Source organism: Camelina sativa, chromosome 20 (assembly GCF_000633955.1).
Source record: "Camelina sativa cultivar DH55 chromosome 20, Cs, whole genome shotgun sequence".
Lineage (NCBI taxonomy): Eukaryota > Viridiplantae > Streptophyta > Magnoliopsida > Brassicales > Brassicaceae > Camelina > Camelina sativa.
In genome coordinates this window covers 5,808,601-5,831,333 of record NC_025704.1, presented here as the reverse complement: position 1 = coordinate 5,831,333, position 22,733 = coordinate 5,808,601, and the positions used below count along the sequence as shown (strand labels likewise).

General features: G+C 35.6%; 5 protein-coding genes and 1 pseudogene across 5 annotated transcripts in view; 1 reads left to right on the top strand and 5 right to left on the bottom strand.

The window, feature by feature from the left end:
• The window catches only part of LOC104772241 (protein TIFY 9-like), a 2,428-nt gene extending 1,977 nt beyond the window's left edge, over window positions 1–451 (bottom strand). Inside the window, exons 1-2 of the mRNA XM_010496876.2 lie at window positions 150–451; window positions 2–68 (exon numbers count right to left, since the gene is read on the bottom strand). Of these exons, the coding sequence (XP_010495178.1) occupies window positions 2–68; window positions 150–273 (191 nt within the window). The 5' untranslated portion in view covers window positions 274–451. The remainder of the gene's footprint in view (window position 1; window positions 69–149) is intronic.
• LOC104769537 lies at window positions 2,414–4,834 on the bottom strand. Its single transcript, XM_010493765.2, has one exon. The coding sequence runs from the start codon at window positions 4,575–4,577 to the stop codon at window positions 2,469–2,471; it is 2,109 nt and encodes a 702-aa protein (XP_010492067.1). The 5' UTR covers window positions 4,578–4,834; the 3' UTR covers window positions 2,414–2,468.
• LOC104769536 (GEM-like protein 5) lies at window positions 5,820–7,213 on the bottom strand. The gene is made up of 3 exons (XM_010493764.1): window positions 6,748–7,213; window positions 6,371–6,645; window positions 5,820–6,259 (listed from the first exon to the last, which is right to left on the bottom strand). The coding sequence occupies exons 1-3, from the start codon at window positions 7,115–7,117 to the stop codon at window positions 6,059–6,061; spliced, it is 846 nt and encodes a 281-aa protein (XP_010492066.1). The 5' UTR covers window positions 7,118–7,213; the 3' UTR covers window positions 5,820–6,058.
• Window positions 7,681–9,097, top strand: LOC104769535. The gene is made up of 3 exons (XM_010493763.2): window positions 7,681–8,100; window positions 8,595–8,721; window positions 8,832–9,097. The coding sequence occupies exons 1-3, from the start codon at window positions 7,907–7,909 to the stop codon at window positions 8,913–8,915; spliced, it is 405 nt and encodes a 134-aa protein (XP_010492065.1). The 5' UTR covers window positions 7,681–7,906; the 3' UTR covers window positions 8,916–9,097.
• LOC104772240 lies at window positions 15,787–17,032 on the bottom strand (annotated as a pseudogene).
• On the bottom strand, window positions 20,216–21,370 carry LOC104769534 (NAC domain-containing protein 83-like). Its single transcript, XM_010493762.1, has 3 exons — window positions 21,077–21,370; window positions 20,733–20,980; window positions 20,216–20,635 (listed from the first exon to the last, which is right to left on the bottom strand). The coding sequence occupies exons 1-3, from the start codon at window positions 21,255–21,257 to the stop codon at window positions 20,282–20,284; spliced, it is 783 nt and encodes a 260-aa protein (XP_010492064.1). The 5' UTR covers window positions 21,258–21,370; the 3' UTR covers window positions 20,216–20,281.

The following is a 22,733-nucleotide window of genomic DNA, read 5'->3' as shown; positions in this document are numbered from 1 at the left end:
ACCACCTCCGGAAGCTAACAATGATTTTATTATCTCCGGATCGATCTTTGAAATCGCTCCTTGCATTTCTGACAAAATTAAATATAATTTTTTTAATCACATAGAACCAAAAAAAAAAAAAAAATCGGTTAAAAAAAAAAGAAACAAACCTCGGAAACTACGACGGCGATCGAGAAACTTCTGAAACCTAGGCTTTGGACCAACGGTGTTGTTGGTTTGTTTCTTCTCAACACCGAGGAAGTCAAGTTCTACGGTAGCTCCTCCTCTAGTCATCTTCTTTGATTTATTAAAATTCTTCTTAAAAGATCCGAGACAGAGAGAGAGAGATAAATGGATGATTTTGTTTTGTGAGAGAGAGGCGCGAGAGAGGAAGGATGTTAATTAATGAATGAAGATTTGGAATAAAAAAGGATTTGTTTTGATTTTTCATGTGAGAGTATTTAAAAAGGTTATGTTATGTTACCCGTCTTTTGATAAATAAATAATAATAACGCACGAGGTTCATGCTTTCTCTTTCTTTTCGGCACAATTGGGCTGGGCAAGTAACTCATCCACTTTTTTGTTTTCTTTTTGTTTTTCTATTCTTTTATTTGTTTTTATTAGGGTCTCCCCCCTAACCTCCTCTTAATCTTTTCATTAATTTAATGATTTAAAACACATGTTTCAACTGTTTATAGACCTTAAAATGTAATATGGCTATACGCAGAAAGAAAGATATTTCTTTGTTGTTATTTTTACCCGGAAATAACGGAAGTCCAATGAACATTAGTAATTGTTTTTATATATATAAAAAAATATCTTCATATGTCGTGTGAGTGGTGACTATCCAAACATGTTTTTTTTTTTAATTATGTTACTGTTTATCACATTGGGTTCTTCTGACACTATTATACGTTTTTTCTACTCTAGTCTTTTTTAGATCTGTATACTTTTCTCCGAACATGTTCTTCTTTTCCATTTTCTTTTATGTTTTTTTATTTCCCTGATGAATTTTCTATTTTTTAAAACCCAAGTAGTAGTTTTACCTTACTACTTACTAGTGTATACCAAATCACATACTATTATATAGTCAGTCTTACTGAATTTTCAACATTACACTACTAGTGACTATCCAAGACTGTCTATTTAGTTTGAACTAGTAGTATAAGTTATAGTATATTGAAGTACTTTTCTAATCATAAGTACACCAATAATCAAATTTAGTGCTTCCAAAGATTATAATGAAGTATATATATGTACAGATGGTTTTCACTTTTTAAATAATATCGGAATCTGAAAATTCAGGTCTAGTTTAAATTTTGTCTACTGCCGAACAAAAGAAAAGACTCGGTCGATGACGATATCCTTTAGATGATTATTGTCGATTGTGGTAGATTTAACTCACATTTTCTATCTTGTTGCGTCAACCACTTCCGAACTAAATTAAATTAATTACAATTTCTATTCTTATATGGAAAACTAACAAGCATAGACAAATTAAAGAACCACGTATAAAAAAAATAAAACAAAAACTTTGCTGGTGGCCAAAGAGAGAGAGAAAAACAAAAAAAAAGATAAGATTGAAGATGCATGTCGTTCACGTGTTGAGATGTAGTAGTTAATTTGTCAATACATCATCACTAAGGCAAGGCAAGGGCGCACTTACTTATTCATAAAGTCTTCTTAGGGATTTTTTTTCGTCGCTGTCTTTCATCTTCTCACGTTCACGTTCTTCTGATTTGACTCTAGCCTCTCTCTCTCTCTAATCGGAGTCAATACGTCTAATTTATTCTTTTATTCCTTGTAGGTGAAGGCTTTTACTTATTTCAGTTATCTCACGTTTTCTCTGTGCTGAGCCGCGATTTTAATGTCGATGTATTTTTTAAACTGACTAATTTGCCCCTCTTATCTACCTACTTGCTAATCAATGTATTTTCAAATCATTAAAATTTGTTCCGATGAGAGTCTTTTAGGCCCGCGCAATCTCTGTATATTTAAAGTTTAAGCTTGGAAGTTTTTTTTTGGGTTGGATTCGTTACGTTTGACAGTAAGAGATTATGCTCGGTTAAGTTTTTTTTGTTTTTTGGATCAACGGTTTGCATAGTTTATACAAGGCCCACTATAACTAGAAAAACCCATTACAATGAAAATACGATTGTTTCGTATTTTTCTTCCTTCCTAATTTCATAGATTGAGAGATTTGCCAAGTTTCGAATCTCCAGTGAAGTTGATCAAGGTTAGAAATATATGCTTTAGTTGGTTAACATATCCTGCTTGTTTACAAATTGTACATGAGTTTTTTTTTTTTTTCCAATATGTACTTAGATATGAAACTAGCAAGAAATATAACACAAATGTGTGTGATAAATTTGCTAAACCCAAATAAATGTAATATAAGTGTTTATTAATAGATTTTTTTAAAAAAGATAAAACATAATTGTAAAAGCCCATAATTAATTAGGTAAACAAAAGCCAAAAACCAGAATCATTCAATCAACTACAACAAGTGTCTTATACTCATCTCTACATATAGCATCCTCCATGGCCTTCATCGGATTAATCTCTCCATCATTTTCCAAAAACAGTTTCAGCAAATTCTTCGAAAAACCACTCACCAAAGCAACTCCTTTCTTGTTTCCAGGCACCGGCGTAGCTCTCGAATCCCTCAAGTTCCAAAACACTATCTCCGGCACAGCATCACCGTACCCTTTCTCCTTGTACTTGCTCACAATCACCTCATAATCCGTTTCCCACCCATTGCTCGGAGTAGACGGTTCACTGTTGGGATAATGCGGCATTCCATATCCATTGTATATGGGATAATGCGGCATTCCATAGTATGGATTGTGCATCGGATAATGCGGCAATCCCCCTCCATTGTAATTCGGATAACTCGGCGGGCGCTTCGACGCTTGATCAAACTCCATATCACTGAACATAAACACCCTCTTGATCATATCCTCAGGCTTCAGTTTCCTTTCTACAGCCACTCTCAGAATCAAGTCAAACACTTTCTGAAAATCAGTGTTCATATCCCATTGCATCTTTCTCACGAACTCTGTTTTTGAAAACAGATCGTCTCCTTTCACCAAATGCATTTCAGGGTTTTGGCTGAACGTTATAACCTTTCCTTTCCATGGCTCTTCGGATAGCTCAGATACGAGCAAACCAAGAGCGACGCAAACCTCCATTGGTTCACCATTCATAGATGCCGAAACGTCACAGATAGCCATGCAGTTCTTCAACGTACCTTTCTCTTTAAGATCATCCACCATTCGTTTCCATTGCAGCTCAGAGACTTGACCACCGTCTCCGTCTTCTAAACTTCTGATTATCTCGTGAGGTAGCAGAGCACCGGCGGCCACAGTTGCTTTTCCCGCCTTCACATCGTCAAGATACTGCTGGAACCTCTCTGCGTCGTGGTTTAAGAATATCTCCTTGTAAGACTTCATCGCCACTGACGCTACACGGTTGTACGGGAGAGACTCCCAGTCTTTTGCTCCCATGTACACTTCGGGAAGCTGAAGAGTCTTACGGAGAGGAACAAGAACTTGCTTCCTTAGCCGGTCACGGACTCTGTATGCATAGTGAGGGTCTTCAACGCCTTCGTATTCAGGGAATGACTCACGTGGGAAGAGCTTCCTAGCAATGCTCTCACAAAGAAGAGTTGCTTTGTCAAAAGACGAATCAAGAGAGGGACACCACTTAGCCGCTAGAGAGATTTTGTTAGTCTCTCCGGATGTCAAAAACTCCATATCTTTCTTGAGGTGATCTGCGAATAGCTCCGAGACACGTTCGTGGAGAAACCTATAGTCAGGATCGTGAGAATATCTTGAGATTGCGTCCTTCCCCATTGAAGCCTTCGTCTTCTTCCTCTCCAAACTCGCTCTAAGCTTCTCCTCTTGGTTCCTCTTCTCTGCCTTCTCTATCCTTTTGGCTCTCGTCGCCTCCGGCTTCTTTTTACTACCATGGCGACCCGATTTGTGACCCCTTCCACGAGCACGACGATCACCATAAGAGGCTTTCGAGGGTTGGAAAGCGAACCGAGCTCGAGATGCTTTGCCTTTGTTCTGGTACTTCTGCGATTTCTTGATCTTACGGATTTCAGCTCCTAGTAGAATCCGGTAAAGAAGCTCCGGGAAATCTTTAAAGTAACCAAACTTAGAGAGAGACTCGAGGTTGCAAGCTAGGGTTTTGGGATGACGACCATGGAGCCACAACGCCGCCTTGTAAAACCCTTCCTTGTCGGATTTCCCGGTGCCACGGACTCCACGAAGGTTACATATAAGCTTGAGGGTGGTCAAGGCGTCGTGGTCCCAAGCCTTGTTAAGAAGGTCATCTATCGTTGACTTGTGCGTGGAGGGAACAACGTGGAAGAAGAAATCGAGGCAGGGGTTTCCTGAGGAGAGGTGCGTGGCGGAGTTATTCTCGGTGTAGCCCATGGGAGGTGTAGAGAAGTCGTTGTTGACTCTGGTTGAGTTGAAGTTTGAGACCATCGCGTCCATGAATGGGTCGCTTGGGCCAGAAGCTGTCACGGGGTTTGGGACGAGGGAGCTGGGATCACGGATCTCTGGGGGACCAACCAAAAGAGGAGACATGGTTTCTTTAGAAGTGATGATTGAAAAAACGATTTAGAATTTTAGAATGTATGTGAGTATTTGTGATGCTGAATCAAGGAGGAGTGGCTGCACCTAATATATAAAGCATATATGCCGACTAACTTTTTGCTAGGGCTTCCTAAAGGTGTTACAAACCGACATGGGTTATTTCTGTATTACAAAGATATGAGTATATCATAAATCTCCATAGATGATATGTTACAAGGTTGTTTCCGTCTTTATGCAAAAAAAAAAAAACTGATGCAGTGACTTGGGGATCACGTTCTTTCGAAACCGTCTTGACTATTATAATTTGTCAAAGTTGATTGGTCTAAGATCCGACTTTTCCGTGGAGGCCAAGGAATCGATAATTATAAAAGTCTTAGTGGAGTTATTTTTTTGAGATTTGAATAGAATTTTAAAAACTTTAAATGTTATATAGAATCTAGTGTTATTAGATCATGATTTAGTGTCATTAGTTTATGATTTGCTAAAAATCATTTAAAATATTAACAAATTTGGGTTATTGAATTTAAATTTTTATAAAGTCATTAAAATTCATTTAAAACAAAGAATCTAAGATTATTAATGAATTTAATTATTATATTATTAGTTCATGATTTTATACACTTTTTCACAAAATAATGTCATAAAAAATATCATTGGGAGTAATTTACAAAATTTTAGAAAACTAATCAACAAAATCAATCATTAAAAATCTTTTACTTATTTGAAGTCTTCAAATTTTTTTATAAATTAGAATCCAACCACACCCCCTTATTGATTTATGAAATTATAATATCTCTAGGATATTAAAAAATTATTGATTGATGAAATTATAATATCTCTACGATATTAAAAAAGAACAGGCCCGTCCACCACACTTTCTAAACTTTGAACTTTGTATGTACTTGTTTGAGTATTTTAAGGATTCAAACAATAAACACTAAACAACGTGGAAGGGACGGTGCGAAACATAAATTTATCTAATAGGAATAAAAAAACAAGAGAAAAATGTAAGATATGGATGGTGATTGCCTACCATGTTAGCTGTGTCCGAGTCCACAGAAAGTATATAGCTTACATGTGACTGTAGAAGTTGGTCAAGGTAATTTAGTATTGCAAAAGATCAAGTGAGTTGCAGTCTAATGGCGTTTTCTGTGACCTTACAAAAATGGTGCTTCCTAAAACTTTACTTAAAACTCATAAACATCTCTCTGATGGGGAGTCAGATATCTAAAATTCGGCTCAAAGATCGTCAATAAATTAAATATGAAACTGCTATTACAAAAGAGATCAACATATAAGTGAAATCCAACTCTATATCAACATACGAATCAGGGATATGAGACTCACAAAAGTCCAGCTCCGAACATAAATTTACATATAACATATAGAAACATAATGCAGGGGGAAGAAACCAACCACACGACACAACTAAAGAAAAGACATAGTAGAAACAAACATTAAGGACTATGCTTTTAGGCAGACACAGAGCTATGTGCGGTATGAAATTCCGAGACACTAGTGAGCAGATGATGGCTAGCCTTCTCGTAATTCACAAAACCCATGAACCAAAAGTCATGTCCGTCAACCGTCGTCACCTGAATGTACTTCTCTGGCGGAGTCTCCTTCATCACAACCGGATTCACCGTAGCAACATTCCCCAACGGTACCACCACCTGCCACAAAAAACCCATATACACCACCAAACAACATTCAAACTTTATCCCAAAATCTCCAATTTCACTTTTGTTTTCTTCTTGAAGTTAAAACAAAAAATAAGACTTTACCCTGTAGTAGCTCCAAGCTCCTTGGCCAGAAGGTGCAGTGAAGAAGAGAGGACGATCACTGCAGAAAGCTACACGAGCATTAGAGAGATAGACAGTTCCAGCAACAGGTCCCGTTGTCGTTGAGAGGTAACATGCGAAAGTTTTCTTCAGAATCTCGTTTGGCTCTGTTCCGAAGATCTGCCTGAAAAGTGACTCGAATCCTCCCTTTGTTATCGCTTTCGCCGTCAAATTAACCTTTCCCCACGCCGTTTCCGACATAGATGGTCCTGTCTTCACTGCAGACACAACAACACCCACACACAAAAGACTCAAACTTGATTGTTCCCAAATGTTCCAATTAAGAATAAATCAACAAATTAAGTGGGAAGGAGACTTACGATTGTGCCAGAGGTTACGTGCGACGGTTTCAGCCTTGCGGCTCCAGGTATTGAACATTCCGATGACTGGCTCGAGAGGGTTGTTGTTAGTACTTGGGTGATGTTCGACAGGAGAGTAGATGACGTAAGGTTGGTACTGAGTCTGATGGTTATCTCCGGCGACCCACGCCGCCGCTTGCTGGTTATCGGGATGAGATACGGGAGCTGCTGGAGCTCCCATCACGTGAGTACCCCATTTCTTCTGATCCGGAGACGATGAAGAAGGTTGTTGTTTTTGGTCTTCCGTTTCTAGAGTTTTGTGTTGTTCTTGATCAACGATCTGTGGCTGAGGCTGAGCCTGGTGAGTTTCTCCTTCTTTCGATCCTGTCATGTCTGAATTGGTTTGATGATTATTAGAGAATGTTCTTTCTTTCTTCTTGTCTTGAAATGGATTTTTGTTGATTTTGTGTGGTTTAATAACTTTTGATAATTTTAATTTATAAGAGTGGATTTATACAAATAAAAAAAAAAAGTATAAAACGCGGTTTTGGGATTAAGAGTTGGACTATTATAGGATGTATATTTTTATTATATAGAATTCCTTAACCAATAAGATAAAAACACCAAAATGGTTTTATAAAATGTTTTATGGAACCCATAAATAAAATACTAGAAAGGTTGCGGTTTCCATGTCATTCAAAATAATTACATTTTGTTAGAATTGAATCTTCTTGTAGTTACAGCTATGAAGAAGATCTAGAACAAAGGTGATTGTGATTTTTGTGACATGGACTCTCCTCTGTCGGCGTAACAAAACACGTTCTTCGATATATATATATATCACTTGTTAGGCCTTTTGAGCCCATTAACAGTTTTTGTTCTAACTAAAAAGGCCCATTAAGTGTGAGTAGGTCTTAATCTTCTAGATTCAAATTCCAAAGCCTGTCTTCGAGAAGATTCATAATGAGAATGAAAAAATCAAATCAATTTAGGATCGAATCGATCGTCAAAGATTTGGAACTTTCCCTTTTTAATTGAAAACTCCATCATCATCTTCTTCCGCGTAATTTCCCTGTAAACTCCAATCTAAATACTTTCCTCCTCGCTTGTCCCTTTGTGATATATTTTTGTGCTTCATCCATAAGATCGTTGACTTGACCTAACAAATTAAAGAAAGAAAATGGCGAAAGAGGGAACAACGGTGATCGGAGTTCCGTATTACGCGGGACAGAATCCTTACCAGGCTGGGATTGTGCCGCCGAACGCTATCTACGGTGATCCGTTGGGTGCTCCGATCCAGCAAACGATTTATCGAGACACTCCTGCTCCTTTCAATTGCCTTTATTGCGGCAATACTGGTCTCACCAATCTCAGGTAAATTCATTCGTTCGCCTATACGATTCATGCACCGCTCGCTCGATTCTGAATCATCCTGTGAATCTGCGATTGTCAATTTAGATTCGAGACTTGCATATGTGGTAGTAGTAGTAAAATTGTGGTTTAAGTGTATTGAGATGTTGAATTTAGGGTTTGTTCTCCTCATTTGGGGTTTTTGATTTCAGGATTGTGTCATTATCTGCAGAATACACTCATCTGTACTTTATTAAAATTGATTCACTCTGGTGGTGAATGTGGATTGCAAATTTGCTTTAAGCTGCTCATGAAGTTGATCATCTCTGCTTCACACTTTCTGGTTTCTCAGCATTCATGTTTAGGATAGCATTTTGAAGAGCATATGAGACTGTACTATTCATTGTCACAACCTTTGCTTATATGTGCATTGATCCTTCTTTTTTTTTTTTTTTTTTCCTTTGAAGCTTCTCTTTGTTTGTGGTAAGTAGTTTTATTAATATTTGGATTTGAAGCAGATCAAAACCTGGTGTTGCTGCTGTGGTTGCTTGTATGATGCCGTTTATGCTTGGATTCTGTTTTCTCTGCCCTTCAATGGATTGTCTCTGGAGTAAACAGCACCATTGCCCTCAGTGTGGGAACAAGGTAAGTTTTGATATGTCTTCTTCTCCCCTGCAAGTCTTGTTGTTCCTTTTATTGTTCTCTTCCTATATTAAAAAATTGTGTAATTCATATGATTATCTATTTGTTTACAGGTTGCTGACTTTGAGAAATCAGATCCTTGCCTTGTTATGGATCCGCCTATGTGGAAGCAACCGAGCTTCGCACTCCCTGCGTGATAAGATGTCTTCTTTTATTATTCTGATTAATATTTTGCTTGTGAAGTTGAGTGGGTTCTATTGCATGTACTGAAAAATTAAACTAAGATCAAGAACAACCCTATAGAATGTGTGAGAAATGGAATGGTATATTCTTCTCTATCGTTTCACTGGTTTATGAACTGAACCGGCTATTGTCTTCACTCTTGTGCTTTCTTGGCTATGACAAGACTTTTATCTTAACGTAGAGATGATTCTCCTCGTCTTTAGAACCCCTAATGCCACAGTTAGGGATGGTATGATGGTTCGGTCCAACCCAATTGCCCAGTATGAACCTGGCTTATTATCTACTCTGGTTCCAACATATGAACCACGGGCCAGTCCATGGCTAACATTAGATACTACATAGGAATATGACGGGTTCCTGGGGTTTAGCAGACCATACGTGGTGGGTTTTGAGTAAAAAAGGGCCGGACCAGTCTTGAATTTGCAAAATGAAAAACTCTAGACAGCTGGTGGGTCGTCCTGTGCAGGACAGGGCTGGTCCACAGGCTACTGGTCGGTAATGACTACCCTACAATCAGATTAGGCACACATATAGTAGCCTTACAACTGCCCCAAGTCGAAAGTCTGAAGCACTCATTTGCCATGGGACCCAAAATTTCAACTCTGTGAGACGGGCACGTTAAGATCATCGTGTTTCCTCTCGTCTCCTTGGCTCTCTGACACACTGAATCTTGTGGGCAACAATCTTTGCTACAAAGTACAAACGTATGAACATGGCCAGAAAAAATATATAATATGTAACTGCATAAGGCGTAAAACCATTTGTGAGAAGCTCGTCTGTGCCCACCATCAGCCCAAATATTACAATATAAACGGACCAGATTATGGGTTCTGTCAACATAACAGTATGAGCAAAATATATTATTATATTTAATTGTTGTTTACTTTTTCTAAGATTTTTGTCTACCAACACAGAAAGTTTTGTTGCTAAATTTTGAAGAATCATAAATTTGACTCTTTGTTCTGTCTAGGTCTTACATTTGATTAAGGTAACATCAAGTCATGTAAATAATCCTTCAGCAACTTGAATAAGTTTGATTTTTTTTTTTTTTTTTTTTTTTTTTTTGGAGTTTGATAGACTGGTGAATAGGGAGTTGCGTGCAAAGTTGGAAAGGCAGAGAATTTTTAGTGCAGTACAGGTGTGCAACTGTAGTTGTCACCAAGCATATGCCTTGTCTGCTGGTTTTAATTGTTCAAAGCTTCTAATCACAAAAGCCTCTTCTCTTTTGTTGGAATCTGGTAACAGTGAGAGTTGCCTCTTCAGCGTGTGAAGTGGCTTTGTTAGGTTATTTGGGACCATTTTTAGAAGTCTATGTCTATCTATAGCAAGAAGTTTTAAGGCTTTGATGAAGTTTTGGGATTAGTTCTTAGCTATAAAAGTCTAATCATGCCTCAATAAAAGGTCAATTACGAGAGATACAACTGAATCTTGAATGGGGTCCATGGTTTTTACAAAATTTTCAAGAGATGTGTTAGGATTTTGCTTAGAGATTGGAAAAAAAAAAACAAGAGGACCAGAAGAAAGGAAAGCTAAACATGTGATGTAAGTAAAACTGCTCCTATATCAAACCCATTTGTTATTTGTCGTCATTATGTCTCAGAAAGCTGAAGCTAATCCTCAAGTCACTCCCTCACAAGGGGTTTTGCTTCTTCACACGCAACCTCTTAGGCAAAATATCAAACACTATCTTTTTCGCATATTTTTATATCTATATTTTATTTAGCTAAGAGATTCCGGGGATCATACGGATTATAAATGTTTTGGACTAGGGATCAACCGCATGCAATTTAGTTCTCTTTGTTATTAGTTGGTTTATGACTTTACCTGGTTTACCTACCTTACAATAGATTTAACTAGTTGAATTACCAACTTCAAAGTTTTCTTTTTTGTTCTTAACGTTTTGTATCCGACTGGTGATCAAAATAGAGACACTAGAGGGTCTTATTAAGTAATTAATGGGTTTAGGTTTCTGTTGTCATCAAGAAATGAATATCGGGAAGAGTCACATCTCAAGTTTTGCTTAGACTCTAGGCAACATGTCTTTGGGGACTGACGTCACCCTCTTTTTTTAAGTGCTTTGTTTTGTAATATAGGGCTTATGGGAACATGCAAGAGCCGTAAAGAGATTCTGGCTCTTAAACCCAAATAAAACGAAATCGATGAATAATCTATAAATAGATTCTCTTAAAATTGGTTTTATCTGAGTTTTTGCTTACCCAACTAGCTAGGTTCAATCTTGTTTTATGTTGTTTAATTATGGTGTGGTGGTTGGAAGAGAAAAAACAAAGAAAGAAGATTGGATTTCAAGAAATTTATATAGCTTTTTGATGAATGATGATGTACTTCCCCACCTTCGTAGTGTTTCTTCTAAAAATGTTCTTAATACTAAATTACTGAAATTTACCATCAGTTTAATTATGCCTCTCTCTTTTTTTCTCTCTCTGAGTTTTGTTTGGCTAATGTAGTTAAATCAAGTCTTATAAAGTTTTAATGCCTAGTTTGGAGTTCGAGTTAAGGATTTTTAGAGATTTTTTTTTTACATTTTTAAAAAATATTTTTCGTTTTTCTTATATGGGCGTGGTAGAGACTCTGAACTGATCAAAACTTGAGGACGTTCCCGTGGATGATGTGGTACATTTGGAAGGCAAGAAATAAGAAAGTGTTTGAAAATATCTCTGAGTCTCCGCAAGATACACTGGAGAAAGCTATCCAAGAAAAAGAAGTTTGGAGAAGAGCAAATAACAGAGACTTAGCACCAACGGTAGTAGAAGCATGCATACTTTCGATCCCAATTCCTCAAGAATCTCTTGTATGTTTTATAGATGGATCTTGGCATACAGAGGTGGATAGGAGTGGGCATGGCTGGATTACGTCTATCGGTGATAGAATCATGCACATAGGACTAAAAAGATCGTGCAGAAGCTTATCTCTGTCTATCGGTGATAGAATCATGCACATGGGACTAAAAGGATCGCGCAGAAGCTTATCTCCATTACATGCATAGTTAGATATCCTTATTTGGACTATGGAGTGCTTATTAGCGTTGGACTTGGATAAAGCTCTTTTTGCTACGGATTGTTCAGACCTCCTAAGGATGACGTCTAATATCGAGGATTGGCCGACCTTTTCATCAGAATTGAAAGATTTTATTCATTTCAGAGATAGATTTGCTAATTTTAGTATTAGATATATTTTCCGAGAGGTTAATATAAGTGCCGATAAACTTGCGAAATGTGCAAGAGCACGAGGTTTTTGTTTTTCCCATGTAAGCTCGTCGGTATCTAATTGGCTCTCTCTCGAAGAGAGTCATTTCCGATAACTTAATATATGGGGTCTGANAAAAAAAAAAAAATATTTCACTGATTTGGGATCCAATTCTAATTATTTAGTTGTTGTGAAGATTTCACATTTTGGATAGAAAACACAGGTTCTGATATCTTTCAAATCGACTATATGCAGGCTTATGTTTACGTTTGTGTATATGCATATCTAGCATTTGGAGTATGTCTGGCACTAGCATTCACTTTTACGATTGACGTATGCAATAATGATATATAAGATACATGTTATTACGAACAGTTGTTACTGTTTTTTTATTTATTTTGGTAATCACAAAATTCTGGATAGTTCCCCTATAGTTTCCCTAAGTTTAAATAATACCAGTTTTGATTATAGTAATGGGCCTAAAAACGTATATCTCACCATAATTCAGAGCAACAATCCTCTATAGTTGACAGCCAGCCAATTGCACTTGAGTTAAATGAGTCGAGTAAATGGACTTGTAAAATATATTTTCTCTTTTTTTTTGGGTAGAAATAAAATATATTCTCTCTTACAACTACTAAGTACTAACTAAAGATGTTTTCCTTTTTAGTCTAAAAACAAGGGTTTAGTAAATCTAAGGTGAATGTGGTTGGTGGAAATGACACATAACCATGCATTATAAGTAAAAATACAAAAAACAAAAAGCGTGTGGGTAATGGATGATTTGTGAAAGTGTGTGGGTCTCCCACGTCTTCCAAGTCGCAGCCCACTTGGAATTTTATACAAATTTGAATCTCACGAAACACAAGTCAGCATTATACGACTCTTTCCACCTTCTCTTCCTTCTTGATGTTCTCCTCTTTTCTTTTAATCATTTTTTTCATGATGTGTATTTCTATAGATGTTTTATTTGAATTATATAACTAAAATTGCAACAAAAGGGTAATTTTGAGATGCACTTGGCTTCTTGTCACCAAATATAAAGACCGGAGAACGAAATTGTGTGTTTAGTCATTCTTTGTTAAATGACTAGATATATTTAAATTATGTGGGCAAATAAAGTATATAATTATATAAGCAGAATATATACATACACATGTCACAACCACGATCGTCATTGTGACTGTGAACTAGGGGAAAGTAGAGAAGAAAGTCAAATCTCATTATCGGACTACTATACCCTATTGTATATCACTCTTTATCGTACCACTTATCTCAAATGATGTATATACATATAAATATATAAGTTTTTGACCAAAATAAATATATACAAATATAAGCAAAATAAGTTCTCACCATCTAGAGTGTCAAATCATCATCAATTTTTTTTATAAAAATAAATAAGGTATAATTAAATAATGATTATTGAGTTGAATAACCACCAAAACCAAAAATTATTCAGTATTTAAGTGAATGTTTTATCTTTCCTATTAATATGTTCTGCTAACTAATTAGACAATCTGTATTTGTTATCGTTGACAGAGTATTAGGTTATAGTTCAAAATGTTGAGATACAAAAATTTGTGCTACAAGGGCACTATTGTTTTTTTTTTTTTTTTTTTTTTTNTATATAATCAGAGTCAAAGAGTAACTTGTGGGAGAAACAGAACAAAACATTTGAACAAATCCACTATATATAAGTATATAACGACTAATAGCAATACTGCCGTACCAAGAATCGAAATGGATATTTTCTCTCTTTGGGTCGGGAAAATTATTCTTTATTTTTCCTTGTGGCATACGGAACATGAAAACAATCCTTAAAAAATATTAAAAGATGCTAATAAAAAAAGTTGTTACTTAATTTCACTCAATCGATAATCACCAAGTTGATTGGGATTGCTTGCAAGTACAAGAAATCGCAACTATATGCCTCTACCACCACTAATATCGAATACGTATGAACTAGAAAGAAAGCAAATATAGGGCATCTATTGAGGTAACTTAGTCTTTTGATTTACTTCAGCTAACTTAGTTATTCAACACAAATCAAAATGCTTATACCGACTCTATTAAACATAATAGAAAAGGTTTATAGTTACACTAGCATTTGGTCCGCGCTACGCGCGGGAGTTAGATTAGGGTGTTTTTTGGTTGTTTTGGTATAATCTTTATTGGTTATGTAAATTTCTCCTTGCATCTAGTTTTGTTGTTCATTTGTTTTCTTTTGTTGTTTTGTTGATTAAATTTTTTTCCTCTAGGTTTTTGCAGCAAGTATAATGTAGTAAACTGTTTATTTTTTTAGAAATTTGAATATTCTTAGGTTTTTTTTTGTAATTAATAATGAGAAGTTAAGATTGTATAGTAAAAGTTGTTGTCTAGCTGTAGTAGTTAGTTGTGCTTTATTCAAATTATTTGTCATGTTCTGGTTGGATTGTTATTTACCTTTTTATATGTGGTTGTAGTATGTGAAAAAACCTGCAACATAAAAAAAACTGCAGCTTTTAACTGACTCGCTTTATATAAATTATAACAACTCGCTTCTTATATTATTTTATATACATCCCAATGTTTTTAAAATAATTTTCTAATGAAATCTTGTGCTGCATGATCATTAGGGTGTATCTCATTCTTCGCTCCTCAATGAAGCATTGCTTTGTTTGCTCAAACCGTCTGTGTTCTTCAGCAAGGTAAAGAACCATATTCTCATTCCTATTGTTTCAAGACAGAAGAGTTAACTTCTTTGGTTTACAAATGTACTTTTGTTGTCAATATGTCATTTGTTTTTTTTTATAGATTTTGGATGCGATGGTTTCTCTAACTCGATCATAGACGTTGCAGCTACTAACGCCACCGCTTCGAGTGGTTTCGAATTCACCGATTCCACCACCTCTCATCTCACGTGGTTTGGGTCCACCGTAACCACAACCAACACTGGATCCGGTGTTGATGTCACCGTCTCCGTCACCACCGCTTGTTCTTTTATCTTCTTCTCTTGCTCGGCTTTCGCTTGCATGTTCTTCACCGTCTCAAACATCTCATCAACTATTTTCTTCATCTCATCAATAGTGTTCTTTTGTATCTTCATCTCACAATCTGATACCAAATTGTTATAAACCTCTTTTATTGCTTGTGAATGAAGAATAGAAAGCTTAGCTCCCTCTTAATAATAAACAACGTTTATGATGAACATATCTCACCCTCAAAGCGTAGAGGATACATTCTACTAACAACTTTTATAGAAAAAAACAAAAAAAGACAACATTTGGTATCACCCCCTAATCCAACACAAACAAAGAGAATACTGTGCAATATTGTTTGAGAAAGATTTTACAAGATTTTATGAGAGATTTTACAAGATTAAGAAAAACAAATCAGCAAGATTTTAAAAAACTTTCTAAACAATCACCTAGAATCCTTCATTTTATACTTTCCATAATTTTAGTTTAAGTCATTAAAATTCTCTTAAAATCCCAAACCAATACCCCCTACTTGTCCTCAATATCAACGTCTAACCCCCTTTTATTCTTTCTTCGCCGTAGGGAAAACACATATCGATATGTTCCAGGCAAGATCAAGGTCAGGTTACAAAAATTTGATGAATAAATAATAGGATGACCGAGAGTTGGGACTTGAGCAAGAATATCAAATTCCTTTCCTGCATAGCGACAAGATGAGCAGCACTCTGATTCTGCTGTTAAGCATCTTGATAGCACTATGGATTCCAGTAAGATGAGCAGCCATTGCAATACATCGAGGAATCAACCTAAAACTCCATGCAATAAAAAGTCAAGATAACACTAAATATGCAGGGTTACAATGATTGCTTACATTGAGTTGCTGCTGAGCAGCCATCAGATGGCTTAAGATGAGCAACATGATCAACCGATATCCTTCAGCTTCAACTGTCTGCACGAATTTACAACCACCGCTATATTATCAAAAGTCCACTCTCGTATCACATCGATGAAATAAAAATCAAGTGGCTTAAACTCATACATCAATCGTATAGCTTGTATGCAGGAAAATCGACTGAGGAATCCCATCAATGACATGGAACTCTAGTTTTGGAGACAATCAATGATTATCATAGTCAATAAGATGATAATCTCTAAAACAAATAAGACAATCAATGATGGAAAAAAAAAACCAATTTACCGCTTTCGTAAATAGTCACTGGAAGATCCTTCTGTGAGTGATTGATAGCCGGATTTAGAAGAACATAAACAGGGGATTCATTAATGTCCATCAGCTGTAGATGACAAAAACCTCACACAATCAGTACTACAACAATAGAGAACCATATCAGAATAAAACAATGAAACTGCAACTCACAGCTCTGTGGATAAGCATATCAGATTCCGTAGCATCGCTTCCCGTAGAGTACCGTCCCAATATGTAGAACTTAGGGAACACCTTCTTATCTAAAATCCCCATAGACGTACAAATTATAACCAAAGCGAGAACGATATAAAGAGAGAGAGAGAGAGAGTGTATGTGAGAAAAACTTACAGAGTTCTTGCTTCTTCTCAAGGAAGGGTCTATTGAGAGTATCAGTAGTAGGATCAAACAAAAGCTCGAAAATGTTGAAGATCTCAACCATACGGCCGATCTGGAGACCGATCACGCATCCATAAACCCTAGGGTTTTGCAGTAACATCGCGTCGGCGTTGCTGGAGCCATTACCGGTTGCGCAAGAAGCGGCGGAAGGGTTAAGCTGATCGGATATGTTGAGCATCACCAGAGGATGCAGCTTGAACGTGAGAGCACTCAACGAAGAAGGGCAGGCCAGTGACGAAGCATTCTTCCGACGATGTGTTGGCGAAGAAGGCCAGCTTTGAGATTTGCGAATGACAGTGGAATCCATGTTAGTCAAGAGAAATTTCAGAGACAAAGAAAATTATAAGAAGGATGAAATTGGAGAAGATGACATTATATAGGACTTAAACTTACGCCAATTGAAGAAAGAATAGTGGGTCTTGAATTGAAAGAGGGAGCATTGAACGCTTGAATTACCGTTAAACAGGAAGACGTTACTATGGAGATGGAAGACAGAGAAGACAGTGAAAGGTTGTGGAAGAGTGCCCAACATTAATTTCAAATCTATCCATTAGGTGAACCGGGATGAAAGAGTGAAGACGCTTTAGGTCGCACAAGGGAGAACGGCAGAGTAAAGTCTCGTGGAGAGGGGTTTTATTTCGCCGGCAGTTGTTAGAATGGAGTTTCATGGGCTTTTAAAGAGATATGGGCCAAACAAATAGGAACTGTTAATGTCGAAAATTTGGTCCGATTAAACAGAGTGAGTGCTGACATGGCAGCACCAGGAATGAGAAAAAGTTAACTTTATATATATAGATACTTACATAATATGTTAAAATAAAAATACAGAATAATTTTTTTATGTGTCAAGTTATAATATAACATCCTTTACCAAAAAAAAGTTATAATATAACATCGATATTGTTTTGTGGATAATGTTAACAAAAATATATATTGATTAGGCTTTCGAAGGCATACAATTGTAAATGAAATTACGAGTTAATAATGTTATCTTACTTTAACGAAGTTGTCTTAATTAATTCAAATATTTAATTCGTAATTTTTCTTCGGTAGGTTTTGTGTCTCACTAGGTCGAACACTTATCAGACCGTTACCTAACTTTTCAATTCAGTTGCGTAAGGCATAGTAATTCGATGGAGACGATAGTAACAGATGCTGTTAAAACAGAATTCAGTAACTCACATAGAATGTTTTTTTTTTCTTCAATTGGAGTAGGTTTGAAGATTGGAATGGAATCTTTAGATAGAGAGAGAGATTTGATCCTCTTCGAATATATCATCCTTGGGGTATTTGGTTCTTATTTGTGATTCTTTCAAGCTCTATATGCGTGTTACTTCTTTTTGCTCATAAACTAAGTTATATCTTTCCATTTACTTTTTAAATTTGAATCGATTCTTGCATAAATTTTCCTTGTAGTCCTTCCATGTTAGAATCCTATGACGACAGAGATATTTTTTTTTCATTTCTTCAAAAATATATATTCAAAGATTATCCAATGTGCGAGGTTTTTTTTTACTAGTAAAACTATGAAGAAATGCTTTGAGAGCAAATTAAACTATTAAAAGGTTTTTTTTACACCAATTCCTCATAAATCACTTGTGCATGAAAACATATTTCGAGAGTAGTTTTACAATCGACAGACTTTTGAAGTATTATTAGTAGTCTGTAGATTGTCACAACCACGATCTGTAAAAATATTAGTAGTCTGTAAACTGTTCAAAAATCGTGAATAAGGACACACTAAAAATAAAGGAAATGCAGGTAGGGATATTAACTATTTTCGGTTGTTTTTTTTTTTGTGTCAACACTATTTTCGGTTGTTTAATTTTCCCAAATAGCATTTTCTCCATTATTTGTTAAAAAAGCTTAATTTTTTTTTGTTTTTGACAAATACATCCTTAAAATAAAATAAAGAGACGTGATGCCTCACCATTCTCTTCGCGAAATGAAAAGTGCTTCTAAATATTACTTCCTCCGGTTTTTTTTTACTTGTCATTCTAGAGTTTTGCACACAAATTAAGAAAATAGATCAATGTTCTATTATACCCTTTTTTAATATATTTTCTAATTTTATATTAATTAAATTATTAAAATAGTTGGAATAAAATTGGTTTTTTTACCAAACATATGAATTGGAAACCTAAAATGATAAAAATGACAACTAAAAAAACTAGAGGAAGTAGATTTATTCTAAAAACCACGAGGTGGTAGGCTAGTGGTTCTTGCCTTGGTGGAAGAGTCGTCCTGTGGGTCTAGGCCAGGGATCGATTCTCCCCAAGCGCAAGAATTAATCAGCTTTATCCCTTTAGCTACATGGGTATGGACCCATTGCTTACGGTCCATTTGCATAACCAAGGGGACCCTACCCATGGGATATCCTTCCCTAGAGAGATTAGTCTCGGAAGTAGATTTATTTGTATATTTCGTCGTTCATTTATTTTCCTATTTTTCTGCTATCAATCGTAAAAAAAAAAAGCTCTTCTTGTATTTATCTCATTGTTTTTTTTTTGTTAAAGGTATTTATCTCATTGTTTCATTTTACAAATACATCCTTTTGAGCTCAAAATGCTATCACTTATATTACGCTCATATACATGGTTCTTTAAAAAAAAAATATAAGGAACCCCCATAAAAAAGTGACTTACAAGTTAGGGAAGATTAAATGTAAACTTGGCATTTATAAGTGGGGACCTTATTTGAAATCAGATCACATCATTGTGAAACATGAATAGTTTTTTTTTCATAAGATTTTCTGTTTGAAATGTGTAAATTTTTATAATTGTGTTGTTTCCACCGAATAATTATGACCTTTTTGACATTTAAAAGAGATAACTAATCATCACACTCTTATTACGTTTTCTGCACTTTTGACAAAAAAGCTCTCCTCTTTGACAGCCTCTCCGTGCCATTATAACCCTTTTTAGTTGTAATCCTCCATGCATATTTGTAATCATATACACACACACAACTACATAAATACAGCTAAGTATAATGGACACATATTTTAATAAGTATTTTCACAGTCACGTGCAAAGACGAAATAATAATTTCCTTTTTAGTAATTAATAATACGATACCTTTATATTAATAATAACAAGATTATTATCATTTTCTGGTTTGAAAACTCTTTGATAATTCCGGCATAGGGTTGTCATGTCATGGAGAGAAAAACCCAAACGAACGTGTAGAACTAAGCTACTCCTTCTTTTTTATTCAAAATAAAATATACGATATTATTCCGTTTGTGGTAGCATCTCCAAATAAAGATTTATACTCTAAATTTGTACAATGACTTATAAACATATACTTATTGCAATAAGTGGACCGTTGGGAGAAACACTCTTTCTTGAAAAGGGTGGTTAATTAACTCAGATGAAATTGCAACTAGTTTCACGAAACATATTGAAATAAAAAATACGAAACGAGGACAAAGATTCGTTTTCAAGTAAAAAAAAAAAACTTGGAATAAAAAAGGGAAAGAAGAGTCGTATTAATATAAAATTATTATGAAACTTAATTATTATTTTAAAAAGGATAGTCAACATTAAAAATTAAATTAAAGATTTCTTCTGAAACTATTGCAACTACTGGTCTCTTCATCGGAAGAAGAAGAAGAGAAGATCTCCGTGGTGACTCCACTTGAAGCATGGTCTGAAGAAGGAGAGCTAGGCATAAGGTTCAAATCCGTTGTCCTTTCTTTTCTCATGAAATCGAAGAAGATTGGTTTCGTTTTATCATCTGTTTGTTCTGTTCTTGTAATTATATCAATTTGGTCATTAGTGTTATTATTATTATTATTATTATATCTAAGAGTCCGGCTATCTCCATCGTCGTCGTCGTTCTTGTTACCGGCTCTTTTCTTCAAGAAGATACGGCAGAGAACCCAGTTCTGAGTTGGACCCATACAACTCTAGAAAAAAAGGAAATAGAATATAAAAATTTTAGTGGGGGTGGAGATTAAACCGGAATTTAAACCGGAAATTGAAAGAGTAAGAGAGAATATGTACCGGAGGAGAAGAGGAGAGACGGTATTCGTGCATGATCCAATCGGTTCTAGAGCCATGAGGTGGTTTGCCTTTGTAAAAAACAAGAGTTTTCTTCAAACCAACGATTTGATTTCCTCTAGAGGTCACAACCCGTTTATCAATACCGGTAGCTTTCCAATAACCAGACCCGGTTGCCCGGTTCGACCGGTTCCCATTTGGGTACTTGGCTTCTCTTGTGCTAAAAAAGTACCTCTCCTTGTCCAAATTACCTGTGATCGTTTTACAATAGTCTTGTGAGTCTTAAAGGTCACAAGTTCGAAACTCAAGATTGGAAAAAAGAGAAGAAGATAAGAAAGAAAGCTAACCAGGCAAATCCCAAGGATCAGCTCTGCAAACATCAAACTCAGGGATGATAGAAGCTGGCAAAGGAGAAGAAGAAACTTTCTTCTTAAGGTACTGAACAACAAGTTCTTCATCAGTAGGATGAAATCTGAATCCAGGTGGCAATCTCAAAACACCATTCTTAACCAGTTTAACATTGTCCATAGTTTCAACTTCCAAACAAGGAGAAAGAGAAACAGAGAACAAGAATGAAGAATGAAGAATGAAGAAGAAGAAGAAAGAGAGTGCTGCGGTGTAGGAAGAGGGAAACAAGGAAGGTGCGGTTTTTATAAGGTAGAAGACGATACGAACAACTCCTTTTCTTTTTTAATTAAATTATTTTGTTTATTTATTTTATTATTTTGTTTTGGCGTAAACCATACTCAATCTCCTTCTTCTTCTCTCTCTCCTTTTGACGCCATTTTCATAAATCTATCTTTTCTTCTTTTTTGTTAATATTTTTTTTTCATTACGTATATTTTTTTTATGTCTTCTCAATTATTATTTTTAGTCGGTATCTACCTCCTCTTCTTTTGTTCTTTTTTGATATGTAAAGTGTAAAACTCTTCAATCTTCAAACATTTTTTTTTTACCTTAAAATAATTGTATATACAAATGAAAAAGACTACAACAGCTCCGTTTCCTTTTCTTATTTTAAATTCGTTTTAAGAAACTATAGCTTAAGCACACACTCAAACAAAAAAACAACGTGGAGGTTATTTTATATATTTTCACTACAAACATTAGCCAACCTAAGTTGTCCATTCTCCCAATTTGCTTTGAAGTAGTATTAGTTTAGGATTTAGATCATTTTCTTTTGAGGATATTTTATATATAGATCCAAGGGTATTATCGTCATTTGCACGTAGTGGGTTTTTTGAGTTTGAGAGAGCCGGAGAAGTTTTGTAAGTGAAAAGGCATGGTCCGTTGCGGACGATCGCGGCTAAAGCGGTGATGCTGAAGTCAGCTTACGTCATGCTGACAGCCGGAAGCTCGCCCTCTGCCGTTTTGCATTTACATATATACCCCTTTTTTAAGATTCCAATTTTAAAATTGGGACTCCACATATATTTTGGTTTTGACATGGCTTCTCGAACCACGATGATGTTTTAAACTATGTTCAACACGTTACAGGCAACTCCAATATGATCCATATATTTTATTACATTCATATAATATTCAAGAAAAGAGAAGAGAAGAGGATAGTTACCATTGGCATGCAGTTCACAAAATTTGATTCTACTACGGTTATATTGTGAATTTTCAGTTTACAAGGGACCAAAAGTATTTTTCTGTTTGAATTATTTTTGGAAACTTAAGACATAGGTTTTTTTTTTGTTTTTTTTGTTGTAATGCTTTGTCGGGATTACATTGGAAAAAAAAAAACACTTAGTTTGATGCCATACGGTATTTTAATGTTGAGTTTTGTTGACGATACCACCTTTATCCCACATATTTTTTCGTCACCTTCAATAGTTACGAACGTAGGTTATTTGTTTTACAATCTTCGGTCTTCGAGAGAAGAAGAGAGCTTGTCTATTTTTCTTTCTTAGCGGATTTGGTATATCTGGAAAAGTCGCAATGACTAGGGTATATAAAAGCATTGGGAACAAATCAAAAAAAAAAAAAAAAAAAAAAAAA

What these genes read in the sequence shown, in the direction of transcription:
- LOC104769537 (XM_010493765.2), bottom strand. Translation starts at nt 4,577, where the DNA reads ATGTCTCCTCTTTTGGTTGGTCCCCCAGAGATCCGTGATCCCAGCTCC.
- LOC104769536 (XM_010493764.1), bottom strand. Translation starts at nt 7,117, where the DNA reads ATGACAGGATCGAAAGAAGGAGAAACTCACCAGGCTCAGCCTCAGCCA. An exon ending in ACGTAACCTCTGGCACAATC is followed by an intron (nt 6,646 to 6,747) that starts GTAAGTCTCCTT and finishes TTGTGTCTGCAG; the next exon opens with TGAAGACAGGACCATCTATG. An exon ending in GAGCTTGGAGCTACTACAGG is followed by an intron (nt 6,260 to 6,370) that starts GTAAAGTCTTAT and finishes TTTTTGTGGCAG; the next exon opens with GTGGTGGTACCGTTGGGGAA.
- LOC104769534 (XM_010493762.1), bottom strand. Translation starts at nt 21,257, where the DNA reads ATGGACAATGTTAAACTGGTTAAGAATGGTGTTTTGAGATTGCCACCT. An exon ending in TGATCCTTGGGATTTGCCTG is followed by an intron (nt 20,981 to 21,076) that starts GTTAGCTTTCTT and finishes AAACGATCACAG; the next exon opens with GTAATTTGGACAAGGAGAGG. An exon ending in GTCTCTCCTCTTCTCCTCCG is followed by an intron (nt 20,636 to 20,732) that starts GTACATATTCTC and finishes CTTTTTTTCTAG; the next exon opens with AGTTGTATGGGTCCAACTCA.
- LOC104769535 (XM_010493763.2), top strand. Translation starts at nt 7,907, where the DNA reads ATGGCGAAAGAGGGAACAACGGTGATCGGAGTTCCGTATTACGCGGGA. An exon ending in ACTGGTCTCACCAATCTCAG is followed by an intron (nt 8,101 to 8,594) that starts GTAAATTCATTC and finishes GATTTGAAGCAG; the next exon opens with ATCAAAACCTGGTGTTGCTG. An exon ending in GCCCTCAGTGTGGGAACAAG is followed by an intron (nt 8,722 to 8,831) that starts GTAAGTTTTGAT and finishes ATTTGTTTACAG; the next exon opens with GTTGCTGACTTTGAGAAATC.